This window comes from Candoia aspera, chromosome 7 (genome assembly GCF_035149785.1).
Source record: "Candoia aspera isolate rCanAsp1 chromosome 7, rCanAsp1.hap2, whole genome shotgun sequence".
In the NCBI taxonomy this organism is placed as follows: Eukaryota; Metazoa; Chordata; class Lepidosauria; order Squamata; family Boidae; genus Candoia; species Candoia aspera.
In genome coordinates, this window is record NC_086159.1 from 1,886,662 (window position 1) to 1,912,809 (window position 26,148).

Below are 26,148 nucleotides of genomic sequence, written 5' to 3' on the forward strand. Positions count from 1 at the left end.
GTTCGATCCACAGCTTGTCTTTTTCCTCCCTTTTTCCTGGTGGGGCTTCTGGACTCTTCCCAATCTTGGCTCCACCCCTCTCACGCCCCATTTTCTCGGTGGCTGCCTTCCTTCCCGTTGCCCCCTGCTCAGCAGGGGTTTGGCTGGGTTGATTCTGCCTGTTCTTTACTTTGGCTCATTACTTCTACTCCTGGGGTCTGGGCTCTGTTTATTCTATTCCCCAACGAATGCTGTGGCTGCCGAGCTCCAGGCAGACATCTTGTCTTCCCTCCCGCTCCCCTTCCCGAGCAACATTGCTGTTTGATTGGCAGCTGCTGTTTGATTGGCAGTAGGGTCGTCCTACCAATGTGGGAGGGCCAAGAAGGGAGGGCAATGGGAGAGGGAACACCTGTGCTTAGAATCTGCTCAGGCAGTCCCACATGACCTAAGATGCAGCCAGCCCTAACCTTCCTCCTTCTGTGTCCCCATTTTGGTTCAGTCCTTTAATAATGAAGGGAAAAAAAACCTCTGGAGAACTTTCTGCCATCAATCTCCAAAACGTCACTCAAGATACTTGCAGCAGGATCTCTCCTCTCTTCAATGCCCCCTCTACTGCCACCCGCCTTGGGAGTAGAATGGGCCCAAAATTTCCTGAAGGAGCATCAGCTTTTGGGGGACCAAGCGGGGACACAGGAAGATAGAGTTACATCAGACAAGGAGAAGATTGTGTAGGACAATGAGTTGAGCTGGATGAGGATAATGGGAGGAACTTTTTATTTCTTTAGAAGGGATGGAATGGTGAGACATAGAATGATGACATGGAGTGGTGAGGTGCGGAGGATCAGCTTCCCTAGTTTGGCTTGTTGGTGTCAATAGGTAGCACCAACAGCCCTTCCTTTAGAAAGAGTGAATTTCATCTGAAGGGCCTCACGGTCTTGGAAGAGGGAGGTGGGCTCAACCCGGAACCGGGGAGGGTTGGGGCTCGGTCAGAATCCTACACAATTAAAGCATTAAAGGCAGGCTTTCATTTCCAACGAGTAACAACACTGGGGGGAGAGTGTCCCACCTGGAACCTCCCGTGACAATACTTTGATTGAGCCAACCAGCAAAGATCGCCAGACTCCCGTGTATTTTGTAGCTGCTAATGTGCAGATTGACGCTATTTCATATATTGAAATTTGATTGGGAAATTAAACACCTTTAGATTTAAATATATTTAATTTTACTTATTTATTATTTAGACCCAAGACGACACTTCCTCTATTTTTTGCATGTAGGAGTACAAGCTATGGGAGTAAGAGACCATGAGATCGGTTTCCCTCCAGGCACATTGATCAGGGATTAGGGAGGCTCCAACAGTGGGGTGGAGTCCAGGTTGGGGAAAGAGCGGCAGACGTGGAAGGCTAAGCGTGCTTTCCACAGTTTCCCACCAACATTCAGAGATGCAAGAGGGTTATTTTCTAGCACGTGCCAGAGCAGAGGAGCAGAACGTCCCTCTCTTGGACCCACTGGCTGGGCTTGCAGAGTATATAACACAAGATGAAACGAGTTGATGGCTCAGCCACAGTCTTTGCAGGTGGCATGAACCGGCCCATCACCTCAGTCTGGCTTACGTGTTCAGTGCAATATATGAAGAAAACCCTTGTGTTTTCTTAAAATACAATTAGGATGGAACATGTTGCATGAACACAACTAACCCCACTGAGCTTTTAGCAACTCTTTCCCTTTGTCCCTGAGAGATTTAGCAAGATGGGATTAGTAGCCACAGAAAGATAGGGCGGGGGAGGGCTGGGGGGACCCGGTGCCAGAGGCTGAACAAAACCAGTTGCAGCCTGAATAGGTTCAGAGATCACAGCATGACGGGAACTGCAGGAGGACAGAACCTGGAGACGCACAAGGTGCTCAGGAAGGAGAAGCATCTGATCGTTCCACTGCAAGAACAGACAGGACTTTGCTGCTTCCTCCTCCTCAGGATGGGGTTGTGGTCTGTGGTGGTGTCACATGGCCAGCAAGACAAGGGCACTGGAGAAGCGGGTAATGAACGCCGTCATTGTGCAAAGCTTCACTGAAGGAGCTTCACGTAGTTAGCTGGGAATAGGCCGACTCTGCCATGGCAGCATCCACGCCACCAGCCCTCGTCCACCCGTTCGATGGAGGTGATGGTATCTCCAGGGTCAAAGGAAATCTCATCATCTCCCTCTGGAAGAAAGGGGGAAGGTATCAATTAGCGTGCCACCCTTGTTCAGACCAAGGGCAAGCTTCCCCCACCAGGGCCACCTCCATTCACCTCCCAGCCCCCGTCACCCAGAAGAATTGACCTACCTCCCTGGTAGTCATAGAGGGCCAGAGCAGAGAGGTTTCCCTCCCCCACACCGTACGTAGGCTCTTCACTGCCTGAAAAGGAAGATCGTGGAGACTGGGTGCGTCATTGTGACTACCAAGTGAACTATCCTGGCTCTTTCCAAGCTCAGTTCACTTAAAGATAGAGTTGAAGCATAACCGGTCCCACGTTTAATGGGGCAGAACTTTAAATTAAAGCATCTCTAAGAAATGTCTATCAAGAATGCTTCAAATCGTCCAGTGAAGTGGAACCTCCCACTGCTCTTCATGCTCTCACCCTGGCAAAGATTTTTGCAATGTGCAAAGGGAATCTGCCTTCCTCTGATTTAATGATTCTGTGTCCGGCATTCTGAGGGAACTGGGACGATCTTAAAAGATGACCCAAAGGGAATTCTTCAAAGTGCAGTCTCATTTTCAAATTCAACGTACAGGTAGTCCTCGACTTATGACCACAATTGGGACCTGAATTTCCATCGCTAAGTGAGGCGGTCAATAAGTGAGTCATGCCCAATTTTATGGCCCTTTTGCCACGGCCATTAAGCAAATCGCCATGGTTGTTAAGTGAATCATGTGGTTGTTAAGCAAATCTGGCTTCCCCATTGACTTTGCTTGTTGGAAGCCAGCTGGGAAGGTTGCAAATGGCGATCACGTGATCCCAGGACACTACAACTGTCGTAAGTACATGCCAGTTGCCAAGAGCCCAGATCTTGATCACATGACCGTGGGGACACCGCGACAGTTGTAAGTGCAAGGACCAGTCGTAAGTCACTTTTTTCAATGCCGTTGTAGCTTCAAACAGTCACTAAACAAATGGTCATAATTCGAGGACTACCTGTATTGCAAAGTGACCTTCTCTAGCCCAATTTTCATAAAGCGATGACCAGAGAGTGCTACAAATTTACATCAAGACTTCAGTCTCCAGCGTGAAGGTAAAGCCCGCCCCTCCACGACCAGCCTGCCCTCCTCTTCTCACCTGAAGAAGCCACTCCTCCAGAAAGGCTGGGGATCTCTTCATAGTCCTGGTCCACATCAGCACTGCCATAACTGAAAGCCTCCTTATGGTCCGGCATTTCCTCGTAGTCCCCTCCTTCGTCATCATCGCCCACCAAGGGAGGAGGTTCCTGGTAGCCCGAGTTTCCAACCACCTCATCGTAATCACCATCATACTCTGTGCTTTCAGTATAGACGGGCTGCTGCTGCTGCTGCTGGCCAGCGGGTGGGAGAGGGGGCTCTCTGAGGCCATCTTGCAAGTCCAGGCTCCGCGGGGGAAGGACAGGAGGAAGGTCCTCTTTCTCTTCTTCCTAGAAAAGGAAGAACCACTTCCCTCGTCAAATTCACTTCCCATCAAGTCTGTGCTTCTGTCTCTGAGGAACCAGAACTTCGCTAGACGGGCCCAGCATGACAACATTTTGCTCATAATTACAGACAGCAAAATCCCACACCGCATGACATCTCTGAGGACCAGAGGTGCACCTGGTTTGGGCAGGTGGGCAGGCAGGCGAGTGAGGGGGAGTCCTTGAACTCCTAGATGTCTCATTGCAGCTGGAATTTGTTTCCACTTCTCTCTTTCTGAAAGCAGCCAGAGGTTTAAGCAAGAGGAGGACGTTTCAGTAGGACGTACGATGAGCTAGGAAGGTCTAAAACCACCTGGCCTCCTTTCCGCTATGTGGAGAGAGGGAGCAGGTGCCTTCACTTTCCCTGCGCCCCCCTCCAATGCTCTCCCCCTGTCTCCAGGGCTGCTCTGCCTCTCCTGGGGAATTTCTCCTCTTCCCAACTGACAGATGTCATCTCAAAGCCACTGACTGAAATATTTGAGAAACCCTGGAGCACGCGGGTTTCTCAAATGCCAGAAGACTGGAAAAGAGCCCATGGTGTTCCAATATTTTAAAAAGCGGGGAAAGTGGACCCAGGAAACTACAGACCAATCAGCTTGGCATCAATTCCTGGAAAAATCCTAGAAAAAAAATAATAGTCAAACAATGGGTTTGCAAGCACCTAGAAACACAGTTTTGAGTTGCATGAATAAAGGCATATGGTCAAGATCACAGGAAGGGGTGGTGCCACTCTAGGCTGCCCTGGTCAGATTGTACCTGGAATGCCGTGTCCAGTTCTGGTTGCCACAATACAAAAAGGACACTGAGGAACGGGAAAGAGTGCAGAGAAGAGCAACGAAGAGGGTGAGGGGCTTGGAGGCTCAATCCTACAAAGAACAGTTGAAGGGACTTGGTATGTTTAGCCTAAAGAGGAGAAGGCTAAGAGGAGATGAGATAGCAGTCTTCATCCTTGAAGGGCCACCCCAAGGAAGGGGGTGGAGAGTCATTCTCCAGAGCTCTTGAGGGCTGCACAAGAACCAACAGCTGGAAGCTTTGAAGAGAGAGACCCGAACTTGGAATAAGGAAGAATTTCCTGACTGTGAGAGCTATTGAGCAGTGGAATGGCCTGCCTCCTGAAGTCGTGGGTGCTCCGTCACTGGAGGTTTTCAAGAAAAGGTTGGGCGGCCATTTGTCTGGGATGTGTCATGAGTACGGATGGCGAGCAGGAGGGGGCCTCTATCCAGGGGGGAAAACGCATGCGTAGTAGCGAGGAGTTGAGCAGCCATTCAAAGAGACACAGATCAGACCCGCCTTAACTTTCGGGGTTTATCTGTCTGGGTTTTTCCCACGCTTCTTCAGTTTGTTAGGATTTTCTGTCTTATGTAGCAGTAATAAAACACTAGAGACCTATTCCTAGTCTCAGCGTGGTTCCTGACTGTTAGGACAGGATGGTATGAGGACTCCTGCACTGTCAGGTCCCTTCTGGCCCATGATTCTATGCTTCTAAGTTGTGGATCAGGCCCAGGAATATCTGCAGATTTGGATCTTCCGGTGGAACTGAAGACCAGCTAGAACAGAGCTATGGAGAAGGCAGAGCCGGTCTTTATGAAGGGGGTGATGGGCAGCTCGAGAGAGAAAGCCGGGCTTGAAATAGGAGCCTCCCACTGGCCTGTAGCCCATAATGGGCAGCTGTGCCAACTGGTAGACGCTTCTCGTTCCAAGCACAGAAGGTGCATTTCTGCCATCTCACAGCAATACAGGCCAGTGGTACATGGATCCTATAGTTCTGCTCCCTCACATGGGCCCTAGGAACCCTCTAGGGCTGTTCTGGATACCTCCTGCTGATGTACTTTTCCTTTCTTGGACTCCTACTGGAGTCCTCAAACTGTCTGTCAGCTCAGATGTCTCTGAAAAGGCTTCCTGCTGGATTGGGCCAGACAACGAGGAAGGCAGCCTTCTGGGATTGCAAAGGGCTGAGTTTCCAACCGGAGAGAGCAAAGGGCGAGCCCTGCTGTGGGAGAATCAGGGAGACTGCTTCAAGAGTGTGGGGAGAGGACACTCTTCGGGGGTCTCCTGCTCGCAAAACACATGCATAGGTATCGACCTCCACCACCCAGCAGGACTTTGACCCAAGGAGGCCTCCCAGCCCGCTGTTTCCAGAAGGAGCAGATTAGGTTGCCAGCCTCAGTTGCACCTTTGCCTTGTGCTCCATCCCCCACAAGGGCAGTGCCGGTCAGTCTGCCACACACACAGCCGTGGGCCGGTTCTACCCCCAGTGCCCTCAGCCCTGTGATTCCTCATCTAGCGAGACCATCAGCCCTTCCCCAGCTGCAGCAGACACTTTGCAGCGCCGTCAGATGCCCAGAAGCTGTCTGGAAAGTTGGCCTTGTGCAAACAAGGGCTTGGTACAGTTTGTTCCTCCTGAGTGACGGTGCAATGTTGTACCTGTGCATGCACATTCAGACATTACGCTCTTCCTACCTGGGGTTCGGGAGGCAGAGGGGGCAGCTTAGCCTCTCTGCGCATCTGTCCAGGCACCGATGGAGGGCTCAGGACTCGCTCTTCACTCTTCTTTGTTTCCTTAAAGGAGAAAGACATTCAGCCATTTGTTCTGGCAGGCCAACCTTGCCTTGACCCTCTTCCTTGGGCTGTTTTTCCAACCCTCTAGAGTAAAACCTTTGTGGGAACCCCAGGCTGGAAAGACCTGGGCAGTGGGGGGAAGCCGGGGACTACTTTCCCGAGGGTTGCTTCCCATACAGTCGGAAGGGCCAGGCAGCCCAAGGAGAGAAGAAGGGCAGGAGGTTTCAACGGGTGTCCGTAAACGGGGCTTGCTCCTGAAACGCAGCAGTGGCTACAATTCTTTCTTTATGGCTTCAAGGAAGATCTCCGGGACATGTGTGAACCTGCCTCCCTGGCTCCAGTCCTGCCTGATGGGGAAGCCTGACTTCCCCTTGATGCCCTGGTCCAGGGCGCACACGTCCCCGAAGAGGGGTGGACGTGCCCGGTCCAGAGTGTGGACGTGCCCGGTGAGGATAGCCAGGCTCTGCCCGTATTAACTCCTCACAGCACCAGCTTGCTCGCAAGGCACACGGCACAGCCGCAAACGGGCACTGCCCTGACTTGTCTCTCCTGTCCTGCCTCCTCCTTTACTGTCTGAGCTGTACAGTAGTGGGTCCAGTGTGGAGAAGTCGCACTCGGTTATTCCCAGCAGTGTGGAAAAGGCTGCTGCCTGTTTTCTCCACAACTGCAGCACTGCGACGGACCTGGCCTTGAGCAGGGGTTTGGACTAATGGCCCCCAAGCTCCAGCTCTAGGGCTCTGTGACCTCATGCTGGTGCGCAGCAGAGGAAACCGATAATGCAAAGGACGCTCCGTGCCCGTGGGCTCTCAAGGAGACATTTCCATTCCCACAAAGAGAGGAATGTCTCCGAAAAGGCCCTCCAGTGCAGAGATCTCCAAGCTCTTATGGAATTTTTTGGCCCTCGTCTACTCCCGTAGGTGGCCTTAAGAGTACAGAATTTTTTACTCATGGTGAAGACTCACATGGCCAGGCTGGGCACGTGCGTGCAAGTGAGCTTCGCTTCTGTGATTTATTCTGATGGGCAGGCTGTGATACTGATTAGCAACAACCCTAAACCAAGAAGGGCTTGTCCCCAGAGGTCAGCCTTGGCCCAGTTTGAGATGATTGATGGAGAACGTGCCTGGTTGGGCCCTCACCTTCGGCTCCTCTCGGGCAGCCTGAAGCTCCTGGGCCTGACGTCGGGCTCGCTCCTCCTCTGCCCGCTTCCTGTTCTCCTCCTCTGCTGTCTTGGCCATGTCTTCAAAACGTCGCCTTAAGTTGCCCGTCCCAGCAGAAGCTGTTTCAAATGAGAAGGTCAATAGAGGGGTCTCAGCACCGTGAGAAGAAGCCTCCTCCATCTCCATCCCAAGGGTCACACCGAATTATCCCTAGGTTGGATCCCGACTGGCTGGTCTTCAGGAGAGAGGCTGCTCTTGGGTACCCAGCCTCTGCTTAAACCCCTCAGGTGAAGGCCACCCCCCTCGCTCTGACAAAGCCGTCAGAAGGCATCTCCTCATTGGCAGGGGAAATCGGTTCCCCTGCAGTTGCCACCTGGGAAGTCAACCCAAGAGCGCAGACCCGCCCACTTGCCAGCAGCTTCCAAGGAACGCTGCCGCAGAACCTCGAGGTGCTGATTGTCAGGGCTCCAGAGCCTTCGCCCTAGCAACCAAGGGTTACTCAGGGCCCATGTGCGCCTTGCCAGGGGTGAGAAAGGGGCATTTTCGCACTCCTCTTCCCAGCCTTCCTCAATGCCCGTGGAAAAACTTACCAGCCTCTACAGGCGTTGTCTTCTGATATGAGGCAGTGGGAGCTTCCATTTCACCTAAAGCAGCTGCGCTCTGCAAGAGAAGTCAGGGGAAAGCCCAGCTGGACAACAGAGAGATGCCCCACGTGCTGTGTGTGCAAGATCCACCGGCCTATAGCATTTACCCCCAGATGTGTCTTTGGAATCATTCTCTTCTCCCCTCCTCACTACTGTTTTTATTGACATCCACCTTTTCTCTGGGAACTCAAGGTGGCAAACGAGGGTCTTCCCCTACCAATATCTCCCAACAACAGTCCCGTGACGTAGGACAGGCCAACGGTGAAAGACTGGCCCAAAGCCACCCCTGGTCCAGGCTCCACTGCTCAGCCACTAAGCGCATCCACAAGGCTGGTCCATTCAAATCCCAGCTCTTTCCGCAACTGGGATCTCCACGGCTCACCCAGGGGCTCTGCCGAGCCTAGGAGGCTATGATCAGAGGGCAGAGCGGGTGGTGGAAACTTTGTGCTGACCTTGTGAAAAGCTGGGGTTGGTCAGCTCAGCGAGGATCAACAGGGAACACCCCATCTCTTCCCTCCCCATTGTGAGGTTGTTCCCTGGTTTCCACAGAAGAAAACGCAGCGTGCAAATCTACTCAGCGAAGCCGGCTAGAAAGCAGCACAACGTTCTACCCACTCCGGCCTTCCAGATGCCGCGTGGGACTACAAGTCACCCGGGGAAGAGGGGGGCAGAGGGGGGCAAATGTTACAGTCCTCGGGCCCAGGCACACCCAGCTCCAGGTCTGAGCCGAGCTCTTCTCCTTTCCTCTCTCTCTTTTTCTGTTAAAACACACGTGGCCTGGATCCGATGGAAGATGGGAGACTTCACCTGGGCCTCTCTCTGCAAGCAGAGCTGCCCCACCGTGGCATCTTTTTTGCTCATCGCTCTGGATTTATCACACCCCTTCCTGACTTATCCTTCTCCCAACAAATCTGAGAAGGCTGCAGGCCACTTAAAACAGGTTTTTCTCCTTTTAAGTCATGTTGGAAATGGCTGAAATGCAGCCGAATGGCACCACTTTAAGAATGCAGCAGCAGCAGCATCTGCAGGGGGTCCAAAAAGGCAACATGGAGCTCACGCCCAGACCCACAGACCCCCCCCCGCCCATTGTACATACGCCCCATGCAAGACAGACCCAAAAAAGGGGTGGGGCTTCTGTCATGCCGAAGCGGACGATATCTTGACTTTGTTTTACCTCCCTGGGCACCCCCTGGCAGCCTAAGTCTACTGCAAAAGGGTAGAGGAAGCTACGGCCACCCTGGCTGCGATGAATGGGAGTTGTGATCCGACATATCTGCGTGGGAAAAGATCGGGAAAGGCTCTCCTGAAGTCTTAATATTCTGAGATGATGGGAATAACATCAGGCAGCGGTGCTAGGATTAGGGGTATTTGTGGCCGTTGGAAATGTGCCAGTGTCCTCCTGGGCACCTTCTTCCACCATCGAGGCCCAGTTGAGTCCGTCCCAGGTTGGGCCTCCGTTTACCTTGTCCGCTCTGTCTTCCTGCACCCCATAACGGCCTCCAAAGCCCTGGGAATAGTCTGCAATAGAGAAAACAGCCAACTTTTCATGGAAGGTGGAAGCATGAGTTGAACTCAGAAACTTGGGCTTGGAACCCTTCCATCTCAGCCCCTGTGCGGCTGTCTGCCTCTGAGGGGCTGGCGCTGCATTGAAAGAGTTGGCGCTGGGCGCTGCGTTTTGGGGGACGAAGCTGATTGCTTAACACCAGAACCACCTACGAAGTACAACCCCAATGTGCATGTTGGCACACAAGGACCACTTTGCACAATTAAAACTGGACTGCACACTTCATAGTACGCCCCACCTCCTTCCCTAGTCCCACCTGGGACTCATGGGTTTGATCTTCTCCATATGCGCTCAGCCCGGGCCAGATTAAGCATGACTGAGTCTTTCTGTACCACCAACTTCCTGCCTAAGCTAGCTGAATAGATACAGCAGATTTCAAAAAGGCAGAGACACAACCAAGCGGCTAGAACTGATGTTCTGGTGGAGTTCTGCAGATACCAACTGCCTCTCTACAGCAGATGCAAACACAGCTGAGGAAGGAGGGCAACAGGGCCTCTGAGAATAACAAAGGAAGATGCCAAGCAAAGTCTATCTGCTATCCTTAGCTGTCCCCTGTTTGGCAGCAATTCCACCATCTCTTCCAGTCCTAGGGACTCAGATTTCTGGAGAAGAACTCAGAACCTTGAACTAGCAAAAAAGGGACTAGACCTTGTGGTCCTCAGCTAAAAGATATCAGAATCTTGTTTCCATTGTGCATATTTATGGTCTTCCAAGATATTACCAGCCCCACCTCCTTCCACAGACCTGTCTGGGATTCATGGGGCTTGACCTCCTCCTTGTGGGCCCAGCCCAGGGCAGACTTGTCTTGACGGTCCTTCTGCACACCGTACTTCCCACCAAACCCAACGGCATGGTCTGCAGTGGGGAGACATAGCGTTTTTCAGAAAGACAAAGAGACATGAGAGGTTGATTGAAATGAAGCAAGGTGACCTTGCAGCTCCCTGGGGGAGATTCCACTTGTCAGCCCTACGAAGTAGGACAGGTCAAGATACAGATACCTGCAGAGATTCCAAGAATGCTGCTTTGTTGTTGTAGGGTATATTAACAGAATCTTGAAAGCCTGTCAGAGTTTCTCTCTGACCCATTGTACACTGAACAAAATCAAGATGGGGTGGTTTTGAATTTCTTTCTCACGCTTCCTTCAAACTCTGGACTGTGTAATCACTTCTCCAGGTTCCACCTTAATGGCCCACTCATACCTTCCCTCTCCCCAAGGCCAGCTCCATCCCACCCACATTCTCTACAGACCTGTCTGGGATTCATGGGGCTTGACCTCCTCCTTGTGGGCCCAGCCCAGGGCACACTTGTCCTGACGGTCCTTCTGCACGCCGTACTTCCCACCAAACCCAACGGCATGGTCTGCAGTGGGGAGACACATTTTTCGTTACAACAAAGAGACACAAGAGGTCAGTTAAAATGAAACAAGATGGACTTGCAGCTCCCAGAGAGAGGTTGGAAATTAATTAGGCATTTTCTGAGTTTGCATGATAGACTGAACCACCAACCCATCAAATGGCCTGGCTTGGCACAACCCGATAAGCCACTCACAACTACAAAACCTTACCAAGGTTAGCAAATGTAGCTTGTTGGGTGAATGCAGCCACTAAAACATCAGCTGACCTGGCTGTGTGACCTGGCTGTGTGGACACAGTCAGTGTATTGAGTAGGCCCTAAAGTTTTTTAAGTCTCTCTGTGTGGCATGGGCTAGTCATCACCTCTCAGCCAAAGCTATCTCCCTGTTTTGACAGGGAGCATGTGATGATCCAAAGACAGATGGACGTCCCTTCCCTGGAGGGATCCAAGTAGAGGCTGGACAGCCAACTCCTTGGGACCCTTAAATTTCTATTCCCGTCCTGGGCAAGGGTTGGCCCCTTCCAATTCTAGAGTTCATGTTCAGGCTCTGAGAGGCAGCTCATGTAACAGACTAATGGGGAAGAAAGGCAACCATCATACATTTTGGGCCCAAGCAACACAGGGGGCCATCCAGGACAAAAAGGAGCTGACTAGCAGGACAACCTGGCCACAGCTCCGTCCCACCCACATTCTCTACAGACCTGTCTGGGATTCATGGGGCTTGACCTCCTCCTTGTGGGCCCAGCCCAGGGCAGACTTGTCTTGACGGTCCTTCTGCACACCGTACTTCCCACCAAACCCAACGGCGTGGTCTGCAGTGGGGAGACACAGTGTTTTTCAGAAAGACAAAGAGACATGAGAGGTTGATTGAAATGAAGCAAGGTGACCTTGCAGCTCCCTGGGGGAGATTCCACTTGTCAGCCCTACGAAGTAGGACAGGTCAAGATACAGATACCTGCAGAGATTCCAAGAATGCTGCTTTGTTGTTGTAGGGTATATTAACAGAATCTTGAAAGCCTGTCAGAGTTTCTCTCTGACCCATTGTACACTGAACAAAATCAAGATGGGGTGGTTTTGAATTTCTTTCTCACGCTTCCTTCAAACTCTGGACTGTGTAATCACTTCTCCAGGTTCCACCTTAATGGCCCACTCATACCTTCCCTCTCCCCAAGGCCAGCTCCATCCCACCCACATTCTCTACAGACCTGTCTGGGATTCATGGGGCTTGACCTCCTCCTTGTGGGCCCAGCCCAGGGCACACTTGTCCTGACGGTCCTTCTGCACGCCGTACTTCCCACCAAACCCAACGGCATGGTCTGCAGTGGGGAGACACATTTTTCGTTACAACAAAGAGACACAAGAGGTCAGTTAAAATGAAACAAGATGGACTTGCAGCTCCCAGAGAGAGGTTGGAAATTAATTAGGTATTTTCTGAGTTTGCATGATAGACTGAACCACCAACCCATCAAATGGCCTGGCTTGGCACAACCCGATAAGCCACTCACAACTACAAAACCTTACCAAGGTTAGCAAATGTAGCTTGTTGGGTGAATGCAGCCACTAAAACATCAGCTGACCTGGCTGTGTGACCTGGCTGTGTGGACACAGTCAGTGTATTGAGTAGGCCCTAAAGTTTTTTAAGTCTCTCTGTGTGGCATGGGCTAGTCATCACCTCTCAGCCAAAGCTATCTCCCTGTTTTGACAGGGAGCATGTGATGATCCAAAGACAGATGGACGTCCCTTCCCTGGAGGGATCCAAGTAGAGGCTGGACAGCCAACTCCTTGGGACCCTTAAATTTCTATTCCCGTCCTGGGCAAGGGTTGGCCCCTTCCAATTCTAGAGTTCATGTTCAGGCTCTGAGAGGCAGCTCATGTAACAGACTAATGGGGAAGAAAGGCAACCATCATACATTTTGGGCCCAAGCAACACAGGGGGCCATCCAGGACAAAAAGGAGCTGACTAGCAGGACAACCTGGCCACAGCTCCGTCCCACCCACATTCTCTACAGACCTGTCTGGGATTCATGGGGCTTGACCTCCTCCTTGTGGGCCCAGCCCAGGGCAGACTTGTCTTGACGGTCCTTCTGCACACCGTACTTCCCACCAAACCCAACGGCATGGTCTGCAGTGGGGAGACACAGTGTTTTTCAGAAAGACAAAGAGACATGAGAGGTTGATTGAAATGAAGCAAGGTGACCTTGCAGCTCCCTGGGGGAGATTCCACTTGTCAGCCCTACGAAGTAGGACAGGTCAAGATACAGATACCTGCAGAGATTCCAAGAATGCTGCTTTGTTGTTGTAGGGTATATTAACAGAATCTTGAAAGCCTGTCAGAGTTTCTCTCTGACCCATTGTACACTGAACAAAATCAAGATGGGGTGGTTTTGAATTTCTTTCTCACGCTTCCTTCAAACTCTGGACTGTGTAATCACTTCTCCAGGTTCCACCTTAATGGCCCACTCATACCTTCCCTCTCCCCAAGGCCAGCTCCATCCCACCCACATTCTCTACAGACCTGTCTGGGATTCATGGGGCTTGATCTCCTCCTTGTGGGCCCAGCCCAGGGCAGACTTGTCCTGACGGTCCTTCTGCACGCCGTACTTCCCACCAAACCCAACGGCATGGTCTGCAGTGGAAGAACACAAAATTTTTCAGAAGTTCGATGAGATGGATGGCCTGAAAGGTTTGCATTCCAAACCAACCCATTTCATTTTCCCCCAGTGGGTCCCAGGACACTGAATCCCAGAATATGAAACTGGTGGTGCATCACCCCTCAGAAGAGACTGATGCAGCAGTGAGAGTGAACGTTGGCATCCTTGGGCCCCTCTTGCTGGGCAGAGACTGTGGGAACAGCCCTCCAGGAGAAGGCACAGGGAGGAATGCCCGGAAACCTGGGGGGGGGGGGTCTCAAAACTGACCTTTCTGAGAGGTGTGCATTTCCACCTCGCCTTTGTAGTCAAAGCCAAGCGCAGACTGCAGGGAAGGGAAAGCGACAGACATTATACAGATTCCCTCAGAGTAACTATAGGCAATTTTATTGGTCATTAAGAGTCAACAACAACTTGGTGGCACATAATAATCAACCAAGCCGTTCCCTGCTCTGAATGTTGAGTGGGAAGAAACCAACATGGGGAGGGAGAGGGGCAGGAAGGGGTCTGCAAAAGAGGTTGAATGCTGCTGCTTGGGCTGCTGGGAGTCACCTAATGTCCTCGAGAGACAGGAAGAGCTGCAGACGGCAACATCAGATAAGAGGCAGCTGAGCCCACCGAAGGAATGGGATGAGGCAAGCGTCTCAGAAGGGACCCCCCTAGTTTCTTGGACCATAAAGGTAAGGGGGAGAGATGTACTTTCAGACTTGAAAGATTCTCTTACTTGATCAAAGGCATCTAAGAAAGTAAAATCATTCAGCCTCCCACTTCCCTTTCAGGCTACAATGAGCATTCGTTTTTCCATTTCCTCAGGCACTGAGGTCAGGAGGAACAGAGTTCCTATTTGGTGGGATTTAACCACTTTTAGCCTCCGGTCACCCTTTCATTTTCATTTGGTGCTCAGCTCTTCTTTTGTATGGTGGTTGTTTTTTTTAAAAACACTGATTTTTGTATAGCGCCCAGTCACCTGCTTTGATTTGGGTGGCCATATAAATGCTTTAAACATACCAACAAATAAAATGTTAAATGTTGCCACTCTCTCTCTCTCTCTTTTCCTTTTGTTTTCTACTGACAATAGACATGGTGTACCAATTCACCTACAGCAGTGTTTTTCAAACTTGGCCGCTTCAGATGTGCGGACTTCAACTCCCAGAAATCCCCAGCCAGCCATGTAATTGCGGATAGCCAGAGAATGAATGTGCAACCTTGACCAAACACTGAAAACCTTTTAATGCTTCCCTTGCAAGGGTATCAGCAGTGGGTGAATCAAAAAAATCAAGATGGCCTTTTTTACTGGCATTGCGCACATAATAAGGGGGCAGGCCTTTGATCATACGGCTGCCAGCTGCTGGGGAAGTTGAGCACCTGTCCTCACGGAGGAAGAAAACAGAGGACGTAGACATGTGAGGAAAGTAACTTTTCAGAGTTTTCAGATGGATGGTTTTGCTTAAACCAAATTGCAACATAAGGAATATGCTACATAGCCTTGAAGCTTGTTTCCCCCACCACTTATCAGGACATTCCCATAGCAGTCCATGAGTCCTTGCATTCAAGGAGTTTGCTCCCTCCCTTCTTCCCACGAAGACAATGGCTTTCTTCAGAGTGGGTAAGTAGGGCAGAAAGTAACTTGCGATCTCTTGCTTATGAATATGTATATATGCCTGCACCATCATATGAATATGCATGCTTACATCATTTCCTTTTCTGTAATGTATACATATGAGTGCATTCCTTCTGTAGTCAGGGGAGGCGCCCGCAACCCTTTGGTGGGATCCCCTCCGGTGCACACTGTTTAATAAATACTGCAGTTCAGCCTTGATGATTCTGCTGTGGATCCTGCGTGGGATTCCAGAGACACTTGAATGTTTGAAGTGAGTCCAAGCTAAGAAGGCTTTCTGAAGCATTTACATTTCATCAGAATCAATTAAGAGATATAATCAAGGCTGCATCTGGAGGAGAGAACAAACCAGCAGGCCTTGCTTTTCCTTCTTGGAAAGAAGGCATTCTTGCAGTAACGGTCATCTGAAGGGACCTAGGAAGCCTGGCTTTTCTGTGACGGCATTGCCTTGTGGAAGGTCTCCCTCCTGAGATCTGACTTGCTCCACCCACTTAGCCTTCAGGAGGGCCCTGAAGACCGTTCCCTCCAGCGTTGGAGCTAGGATGTTGGAGAAGCTGGTCCCATGAGATGGAGCTCATGTTCATGTACCATGACTTTGTTTGGTGGTTGTTTTCCATGGAGTTTAGTTTGTTTGTTTGTTTATATTTCAAATTTCTGTCACCTCCCATCTCCCCCAAAGTTCACCTTTGTTGCATTGCAAACCTGTTTTTATTGTTGTCCACCCCCCAGAGTCATATTTTTGAGAGTTGGGTGGCCGTATCAATCCTTGAAGGAAATAAACAAACCGGTCTGGGACTGAGGTGTGGCGTTGTGCAGAGTTTAGCCCCAACCAAATAGCAGGCAAACAGGCAAGAAATCGGGTCCAACCTTATCTGCTCGATCCTTCTGAATCCCGAATTTTCCACCAAAACCCTTGGCTGCGTCCGTCTGAGAGGAGTGCATTCCCACCTCCGCAACGTACTCGTGGCCCAGGGCGCTCTGGAGAACCAAGGAAGACCAGGGTTACCACCTTGCACGCTCGCTCTCTGGTTGAGAGGACAAGTTCTCCAGCAGGCCAAGGCACACCCGTGCCTGGCATCCCAGGCCCCGAAGCACCAGTCGCTGGGCAAAAGGCCAAGCGCAGATCAGCTGAGCAAACTTCGAAAGGGAGGGAGGAGGGTAAAGAATTTAAATACTTGGAGCCTAAAGGCAAGTCCGCATAGAACCTCTTTTGGGGGAAATCCCTGGATTTTTGCAGGGTGCCTTGGTTTTATTCATTTAGGAACAAGCTCGGGAAAACGGGCTGTAAAGAGCCAAGGAAGAAACTCTTGGTAGTCCCACAAACAATTGCACCCAAGTTTTCTCCCTAAGAAATTACCGTAGGATCTCATTTGGTGTTTGTTTGTTTATTTATTTATTTAATTGGTCTTTACATGTATGAGGCACCTGTGAACAACGAACAACTGCCAGCACAAGCCCCTCCCCATTTGTTAAGAAGAACCTGTGCTTGCCGTTGAAATTGCACCTGCACGGAATGGGTGCCCTTGTTGCTCCCAAGGCTTCCACTCCCCAGAGGGCGCCGGTGGTGGTGCTGCAGGGCTTAATGACAGTGCTTAATCATGCATTGCACTAAGCCATAATTTGGTGGATTTGGCTTCCATTTAGCATGTTGTTGCAAACTTGGGCAACTGTAATTTATTCAGAGAACAACAGTTGAAGAAGTCTATGGGTTTGCTTGAGATACAGGTAGTCCTCACTTAACGACCACAATAGGGACTGGAAAACTGGTTGTTGAGTGGTGTGGTCATTAAGTGAGTCACAACATGACCGGACCCAATTTTACAACCATTTTTATGATGGTCGTTAAGCGAATCACAGGCTGTTAAGCAAATCCAGCTTCCCCAGTAGATGATTTTTTGCTGGAAACCAGAAAAAAAGATCACGTGACCATAGGACACTGCAACTGGTCGTAAATGTGATTAGGCTGCCAAGTACCCAAATTGTGATCACGTGACTGCGGGGGTGGTGTGACATTTTGTGTCAGTCGTAAGTGTGTAGGTCGTAAAGCACTTTTCTTGAGGCCATCGTAACTTCAGACCATCTCTTAAATGAATGGTCGTTAAGCGAGAACTACCTGTAGATGACAGAGTGGCAAGTACAACAGAGACATGCTGAATGTGCAAATAAAAACGTAAGTTCCCCTGAGCTCAGCTGTTCATAACTGCGTATTGTCTTCTTGGCAACAATAAGGAAGTGCTTTGCGGTTGTCTCCTTCTGGGAGGGGTTTTCAGTTTTCCAGCTGACAGTCTTAGGACTTCCTACTAGCCCCTCTATGCGCTAACTTAGCTTTTTCCAAGATCAGCCAAGCCCAATGTTTATCGTGCATGCGCAAACCAACAAGAGCCTATCCCAAACTTTGGCAGCATATGAAGAACAGAGGCCCACACCCGGCTGGTACCTTGTCCATGCGGTCCTTCTCGGTCCCAAACCTGCCCCCATAACCATAGGAAGCTTTGGGCGCCATTTCCAGCTCCTTCTGCTTGAGGATTTCGTGTTCCTCAGACACCTTGCTTCTTAGCTGGTGGATGCTGAGAAGGGAAAGCGAACAGCAGGATTTGAAGAGGAGGAGGAGGAGGAGGAGGAGATTCCAACCCAACTGCTAATTTCAAGCTAGATGCAAGCTATTTTCCTCCTAGAAGATTAGGGATAGGCTGCCTGAAAGACACTTTACCTTAGCTACAATTGCTCTTAGGAGCTGGGAAACAATTTTCAGGATGCAGCGTAACAACGAAGAGGCAGGATGTAACGACCGGAACGCTCGAGCACTCACTCAATGACAGTTCAGAGACTTGCACTCTTTTAACTGGCTTAACGAAGCAAAGCGACCGACACACAAAGTTGCGAGTGGCTTTTTCCCGCGCGTTCTACAATTTAAAATCAAAAAGCCTCTAATTCCCCCCTTACTACCCACAAAGGCATATGCTCCCTCCCTGCGCCAGCAGATGGCCTGGATGGTATATGGCCGGATGACCTGGGGCAATAAACACCTAGCCAAGTTGAAGCACAGCCTCCCTGGATGGAACCTATCAGTTCCCCCAACCTAGTGCGTCTTGGGTTGGACTGCAAATTCCATGCTATTTGGGGAAGATGGGTGTCGTAATCCAGTAAATCGGGAAAATGTCTCTGGGCAGGGCACACTCTTTGCCAAGCATCTGAGCCGTGACTCTTCAAAAGTGGGGGCTGGATGCAGAACAAGCACCGCTGAATTTCTCCCTTCTCCTTCCAGTGGTTCCCAATCCCCAAATGCAGAAGCAGGGATGGGAAACTGTGCCCAAATAACACCATCCAGTTGTTGACATGGCCGGCCTTGGCCTGCATCACTCGAAGGAAACAAGCTGCTGTTCCTCTTAAGTGTGCATCTCCCTCCGCCCCCACAGCACCTCTGTCTTCCTCTGCAGCCGGCCACCCACAGTCCTTATTTGGCAGACTACTGGGTGAAGACACCACTTCCTTTTCCTGTGAGGAGCAGGCGCTGCCATGGTAACCACCAACCTAAGAAGCCCAACGAGAACCTCAGTCCAGGCTTCCCGCCCTGCTGCTGACATGCATGGGACACTAAGGCGTCCCTTTCAATGAAGCTCCAGAGATGCTGCTGCAACTTGGGGGGAGGAGGTGATTGCCCCACGATGCATGACAAGCCCCAGGCCCTGGAGCATCAGTTGACCATTGTCCTAGACTTCACACACCTCTGTTCAAAAGTCAGAATGATGCCCCTCCCCACCTGGCAAGACTTGGAAAGGGGAGGGGCCCAAAGAAACGATGTTCCTGATTAGAATTATGAATTTTGCACCTGAGCTATTGACCCCACAAGGTCAGCTCTGTTGAGTTTTTGGAACTGGCATAATGGAGCCCCCACTCTGGGTGAAATGCAGCAACCCCACAGCATCACAGAGGGGTTCGTTTTCTCCAGGAGTATCTGCAGGGTAGGGTCATAAAAGTCCAGATGGAGGCAGTACCAGTGCGATGAAATTCCACTGCTTTTTATGTGCACCTTGACTTTTTTGACCATGCCCTGTGGACACCCCGTGTCTCTCCAAGGTGAACTGAAATCAGCAGCTCCCTCAGGGCCCCGCAAGAGCAGGGCTCCAGAGGGGACACAGCTTGTGAGTTGTGCCCAGCCAATCTGGGCCAAAGGGTTTGAGCGGGTCAAAGGCCTACTTTTGCCCAGAAGAAGTTGAAGGCTGGACAAAAGGTGGGGAGGAGAAGCCACTCACTTGATGTGCTCTGCACGGCCAGAGCCTTCAATGGTCTTAGCCCCCCATCGCTGCTTCTTCTCCGAAATGTCGTTCTGCCAAAGAGAGGGCCCAAGTCAGAACAGTAAAAAATCATTGATTAGGACATGCCAGATACAGGGTTTTTCCTCAAGTCCTACAGTGGTTTACTCACTGTCTTTTTTAGATACTTGGGCATAAGAGATAGGCAGGTGTTCTCTGCTGGGTTCAGGATCTCAACTCAAGCAACTCAAGAAGGACCTCATGCAAAGCATCTGCCTAGAGAGCCTGAGATGTCCCTTTGCTTTTGGCTTCAAAGCCTTTACCCTTGGACGTACTATGGAGTCATCCTACCCAGGCAGGAAGAGGAAGAGTATGAATAGGGTCCAAGTCTGGGAATCTCTGCCCACAAGGGTGAGCTGGACCTGGGTGGTCTCAAAGCAGAAGGGCTGGGTTTGCCTCATCCCCGCTAAAACAAGCTGGTATTGCAATGCTGCGGGTTAAACCGCTGAGCTGCCGATCGGAAGGTCGGCGGTTCGAAACCGCGCGGCGGGGTGAGCTCCCGTTGCTAGTCCCAGCTTCTGCACACCAAGCAGTTCGAAAACATGCAAATGTGAGTAGATCAATAGGTACCGCTTCGGCGGGAAGGTAACGGCGTTCCGTGAGTCATCCCGGCCACATGACCACGGACGGGTCCTTAGGGACAACGCCGGCTCCAAGGCTTAGAAACGGAGATGAGCACCGCCCCCTAGAGTCGGACACGACTGGACTTTACGTCAAGGGAAACCTTTACCTTTACCTTTACTACCTCCTTCCTTAGAGGTGGAAGTTGAGAAATAGGAGAATCTTGGCCCATTACTCCCTTTCCTCCAAGCAGCTACAGTTGGCCTACCCTTTGAAATTCAGCCTTCCATCCAATGGCGGGGTGCTTGCCCTATTCCAGGTGTTGCTCTGGTTGGTCCCAGGTCAGAACACCTTCGTTTGCACAAGGCAACCTGAGATGAAAGTCACCTCCTGCTTTCTCCGGGTTCAGTACCAGTTGGTGTTTAGGAGTGAGAAGTCCCACCCTCAGCCCCTCCTCTGTGGGGTGCCTCAAGGTCCAGTGCTCTCTCCACTCCTGTTCAACATCTACATGAGGCTGCCATGGGTGAGGTACCCTCAGTATGCTGATGATACCGAATTATGTATCTCTGCCCCAGCGAATTAAGCAATGCTGCTGAGGTCTTATCCCAGGGACTGGAGGCTGTGGGGGCCTGGATGGGGAGCCACAGGCCCCAGCTGAAGCCTGGCGAGACTGAGGGGCTCTGGGTTTTGGGGCCCACTGGTTCCAGGACTATGCCATCTTTGGCGCTGGACGGGGTGGCACTGCCCCAGACAGACCCGGTGTGCAGTCCAGAGGCCCTCCTAGCCTCACCACTCCTGCTCGAGGAGCTGGTGGCCATTGTGGCTGGGAGAGCCTTTGCACAGCTCCGTCTTGTGCGCCAGTTGCACCCTGCTCACAGTCACTCATGCCCTGGTCACCTCCAGATTGGACTACCGTAATCCACTCTACATGGGGCTGCCCTCGGAGAGTATCCAGAAGCTTCAGCTGGTACAGAATGAGATGGCGCAGGGAGTTTCATGTGCCTCTAGAACTGCACACGTCACAGCTCTGCTCCATGAGCTGCATTGGCTGCCAGTCTGCTCCCAGGTCCAATTCAAGGTACTGCTGTTGACCTTTAAGGCCCTTCGTGGCATGGGGCCGCATTATCTGAGGAACCACCTCTCCCCAATTTCATCTGCCCAATCTCATCAGGTCCAGCAGAAGAGAGAAGTTGCGGGTCCCAACTGCTAAGGAGTTCCACCTGGCAGGACCCAGGAGAAGAGCCTTTTCCAGTGTGGTGCCCACCCTGTGGAACATCTTCCTCCCAAGGTGAGATTGGCCCCATCTATGCCAACCTTCCGGAAATCCTTTCAAACGTGGCTATGTCAGCAGGCTTGGGGACCCCAGGGAAGTGGAGAACTGGTGAGATGGCTACACAGTACATCATATCAAGATGCTCTCTCCTGTCTTTTAAATTAATGTTAACATTTTTATTGTGGTATAATTTTTAAAGTTTGTCTTTTATGGTCTGTTTTCATTGTACACTACCCAGAGTCACATACGTGAAATGGGCAGCAATATAAATGCGATGATAGATAGATGATGATGATAGATGATAGATGATAGATGATAGATGATAGATGATAGATGATAGATAGATAGATAGATAGATAGATAGATAGATAGATAGATAGATATAGATATAGATAGATAGATAGATAGATAGATAGATAGATAGATAGATAAATAGATATAGATAGATAGATAGATAGATAGATAGATAGATAGATAGAGATAGATAGATAGATAGATAGATAGATAGATAGATAGATAGATAGATAGATGAGAGAGAGAAAGAGAATAGATAGATACACCTCCTCATTTCTCTCTTTTCCTTCGATCCCTTCTCTCCACTGGGGGCGGGGGGGACAACTCCTGCTTCAGGGGTGTGCACAGGGTCATGTGCAATGCACATAAAAATGGGTGGAGCTTTCACTGCACCTTCATGGCCAACGTTTTGGCAATTCTGACTGTAGCCAGCAGACAACCCCTCCTACCTCCTTAGTTGCAGCTGTGCCCATCCCCATTGGAGCCATGCAGAGTCCCAGGGGGCAGATCCCCTCGGCCTGGAGCTTCAAACCATGAGGAGCCCAGGAACAAGGAGGACTCACCACAAAATCCGGGTCCGTCTCCCAGTCGTCTCCCTGGGACTCCACCTTCTCAGACACATTGTGACCTGCCACAGCTTTCCACATCTGGGACAAGCAAGAGAAAGAGAGAATCCCAGATCAAGCACTCATGTGGAGATTCTCAAAATGCAGGGTTTGCAGCTCCCTTGTTACACATTCACCAAAATGGCCGATGTCCAGCATAGCTGAAGCCAGTGGAAGTCGTATTCCAAAACACGAGGAGGTTCCTGCTTGAAGAGGCCAGATGACGGCGTTCTCTTCCTCCCCAGACGATAAAGAAATGCCCAGTAACAGGGTGGGTGGGGGGTGAGCTGCTGTGCATTAGGCTTGCCCTACTGCATTAGGACGTGGGCCCCACCAAGGGGAGAGTTGCACTGCCATTGCCAGACTGCAGGCTCTCCTGTTCCTGTCCAGGGAAGCCATGCTCTGCTTTTGCTGCACCACTGATGTTCTCCTTCTCCAGCCCATGGAGATGCCCCATCTCTCTCCACTGTTCTTCTCTTGGCACCAGGCTGAGATGGAAGTCTCTCTCCCCTTCGCACTGGAGCCTGGAAGGACGAACTTGGAAACTTTGGTCAGCAGTGCGCATTCTCCTTCACGGGCTGTGCATCCCTCACAACATGTGACCCTTTCTTGGGATTTAACCTACCCTAAACCGTTGTACATCCTGCAACTGTGGGGAGGGTAAGGGATGGAACCTCAGCTAACCCTCGTGTAGTCAGCCGGATGCAAGGCCAGAAGGAAACAGTCATTCCGTTTCAAGCATCGAGTACCTGCAGCCCCTTTGCTGAGAACTCTGTGGGTTCACACTCCCACTCAGACTTTTCCGTGGTCACAGCCACAAGCAGTGGAAGCCAGTGTCCCAAGTCAGGTCTCTCCAAAGCCACTCCTCTCTAAGGACAGGTTACAGAGCGGGGGCTTTTCAGCTCAGAAAAGAAAAGGCAACTGAGAGAGTGCATAACCCAGGAATGAGACTCTGCAACAGACCCAGATGCCTCCTATGCCCTCACATCTACACCAACAGCACCACTGCAGGCCCAGCAAGGATACATGCAAGATCAGAGGTGCCTTCACACAATCTTCATACCATCATCTTCCAGCAATGCCCCTCTGGAGTCTACATAAGACCAACCACCCAGATTTTGTGCGAAAGAATCAATAGACACAAGGCAGACATCAGGACTTAGAACAAGAGTACTTCAACCTCCCAAGATACTCTAGGGCAGACCTCAGTGACCATTTTGGAAGGACTTTAATGCACCATTGAGCAAGAAATGCCTGAATCCACATCCGTCACAAGGTTTGGGGCCATTTCAGAAGGTCTCCACACGCCCAATGGGTTTTTAACCCATTAGAGTTGTTAATTGCTAAGGTACTTGTCATCTGTCTCACGAGTCACCAGGATCTGCATAACTAACCCATCTTCCTCTCCCATCCCCCCTCACCTTTTCCCCCCACCTCATCATTCTTCCACCAGGCTAGTCACTCCGTTGCATCTGATGAAGTGAGCAGCAGCCCATGAAAGTGATGCCTTTGAATAAGATGTGTTAGTCAGGAGAAGTGCTTCCAGATACCTCCGGGCCTAAGGACAGAGCGCCTCAAGTCGGTGAGGTCCCTCCAGTGAAGGTAAGTGCTGGGAGTCCAGACAGATACAAGGGAGCAGAGGCTGGGCGGCCCCCTGTCCGGGATGCCCGGATGTGGCCCTGGGCCTGATGTCCCCAAGAGCAACTTCCAAATTCTGTGATCCTACTTCTTCCGGACCAACAGTAGAACTTGCATCCACAAGACGTCCTAATGGCCGCCAGAGCAGGTTGCTTTACAAGGAGCTGAAGGAAATGCCTGGAAGTGGAGGTTATGAAGGGGGAGGAACCACCATTCAGGTCGTCTTTGCTTAGCAACCACAACTGGGACAAGAATTTTGGTTGCTAGGCAAAGCAGTCATTAAGTGAATCTGGCCCAATTTTTATGACCTTTTCTGCAGCGATTGTTAAGTGAATCACCCCAGGTGTTAGGAAAACCACATTGTTGTTACGTGGATCACGTGGTTCCCCACTGATTTTGCTTGCCAAAAGCCGGCCAGGAAGGTCAAAAATGGCGATCATGTGATCATGTGATGCTGCAACAGTCATAAATGCGAAACGGTTGCCAAGCACCCAATTCATAGTCATGTGACTGCGGGGATGCTGCAACAGTCCTAAGTGTGAGACAAGCCATAAGTTGTTTTTTCAGCACCGCTGTAAGTTTGAACCATCATTAAGTGAATGGTCATTAAGTGAGGACTACCTGTAGTCCAGCATTCTTCCTCCAGGACCACCGCATGCTGCTTGGGGAAACATGAGCATGAGGATGCTAACATCCTCTGCATCTGTTTGTGGACTTCACCAGCTACAAGAGGCTGGCCCGGATGGGTCCATGGCCTGATTCAGCGTCAAGTCTCTTCGGACCCTTCCTCCCAGGAGCCCTGCTGGTTTCTGTGGACTTGGGCAAATAAGAACTCAGCCAGGCCTACACCTGAGTGGACGCCCTTCGGAGCAGGCCATAAATGAAACCAACCTACATGGTGAACTGAATCTTGATGGTGCCCTTTGAAGAATAGGGTGGCCTCTGGAGTACAATTCTGGTTAAAACAATTATTTTAGGACTGCTTCTCTGGCACGGATATTTCTCAACCATCCTGCATCTCCAGGGGAGGTTCAGTCCAGCAGAGGTTTTGGAAAACGTTTCCAACGGCCCTTTGCTCACTGCAAAGAGCACCTGCTGCCCAAAGTCCCCAGTGGGGGACACAAGAGCACAGACCTTGCAATGCACTGAGCTTCCGGGACCGCTAAATGCCTTGACATTTAAAAGAAAAGAAAAAAACTCTGAACGTTGGGAAGGCAGCATGCTGCAAAGAGGAGGTTTGGTCTCTGCACGCTTCCTTGGGAGCAAAAACCAGAGTGTCAGCAAGAGATGCTCTGCCTTCGCTCAGCTGGGGTGAAGGTTGTGCGCGGCTGAGGAAAGAAAGCCACAGATATAAGCCCTTCTCCAGAGCTGGTGGGAGGGAGACCGAGCTGAGCCAGGAAGCCTGGCTTTGAGACAGCGTCCCTTTGAAAGACCAAGGGGAGGGTCGAAGAGCCAAAGGGGGCTTGCAGAAGCACTGCCCCCCCCCACAACAAAGAGCGATCCTGGGTGGGAGATGCAACTTAGACCCACTCATGATCTGTTCCGACATCACCACCTTCAGAGAAGGCTCCTGCAGCTTTTAAAACCTCACGGAAAGACTTGGCAAAAGGCACAGCCAGGAAACGCTGGTGCAGGACTGGGTTAGCAGAGCAACTCTGCAGGCCGGACTTCCGCCAGAGCTGGCTCCCTGCCACCACCACCCCGGCTCACGTGAACCAGTCCCTTTTTTGGCAAACCCTCCCCAGATGCCCAGGAAAGGCCTGGCCTCCCCATCTGGAACTTCCTCTGCTTCACTCCAGATGCTGCACGGTGCTACCCCAGACCGTCTGGGTCCTGGCAATGCGCCCTCTTGCCAAGCCAGCAAGCAATCCTCCCCGGGCCCCACCAGCTCCAGAGATCAAGAGGGCCACTGGTATCTTTGAGCAAACAAGGCTGGCCTCCCACAACCCACAACTGCCCGCCAGCATTCACGCGCTCCGCATGCAGCCTTTGTACCTTGCCCGGGAGCCTCACGTCCACCACTTGCAGTGTCTCTGCTCTGCTTTCTTGCACTCACCCTGGTTTCACTTGCGCTGCTGAGTAAACCCAAGTTCCTGTTTTAACTTCGCCAAACGGGTTTGTTTCCTCCCAGGCCTGTCACAGCAGAGCAAGACCAATGGCATGCGGGGTTGTGGGGGGGAGGCTGGAAGCTCAGCCCTTCTATTGCCCAACCAGGGTCCCAGGCACACTTTTGCATCATGCACGGGCCCGGGCCTGGGCTGCCCCCCC

At 51.2% G+C, this 26,148-nt stretch overlaps 1 protein-coding gene across 7 annotated transcripts; it reads right to left on the reverse strand.

The window, feature by feature from the left end:
* Positions 1 to 1,137: 1,137 nt before the first annotated feature.
* Positions 1,138 to 25,987, reverse strand: LOC134500735 (src substrate cortactin-like). Of its 7 annotated transcripts, none has more exons than XM_063308103.1 (19): positions 25,876 to 25,987; positions 22,201 to 22,284; positions 19,450 to 19,523; positions 17,634 to 17,763; positions 16,064 to 16,174; positions 13,849 to 13,903; positions 13,446 to 13,556; positions 12,942 to 13,052; positions 12,136 to 12,246; positions 11,632 to 11,742; positions 10,826 to 10,936; positions 10,322 to 10,432; positions 9,476 to 9,531; positions 7,960 to 8,029; positions 7,349 to 7,488; positions 6,114 to 6,212; positions 3,293 to 3,620; positions 2,302 to 2,373; positions 1,138 to 2,178 (listed from the first exon to the last, which is right to left on the reverse strand). In XM_063308103.1, the coding sequence occupies exons 2-19, from the start codon at positions 22,282 to 22,284 to the stop codon at positions 2,042 to 2,044; spliced, it is 2,022 nt and encodes a 673-aa protein (XP_063164173.1). In that variant the 5' UTR covers positions 25,876 to 25,987; the 3' UTR covers positions 1,138 to 2,041. The 7 variants fall into 7 exon arrangements, with proteins under 7 accessions (XP_063164173.1, XP_063164174.1, XP_063164176.1 ...); XM_063308104.1 differs by lacking the exon at positions 25,876 to 25,987 and adding an exon at positions 25,617 to 25,624; XM_063308108.1 differs by having other exon boundaries at positions 2,060 to 2,178; positions 2,298 to 2,373.
* Between the last annotated feature and the right edge of the window lie 161 nt (positions 25,988 to 26,148).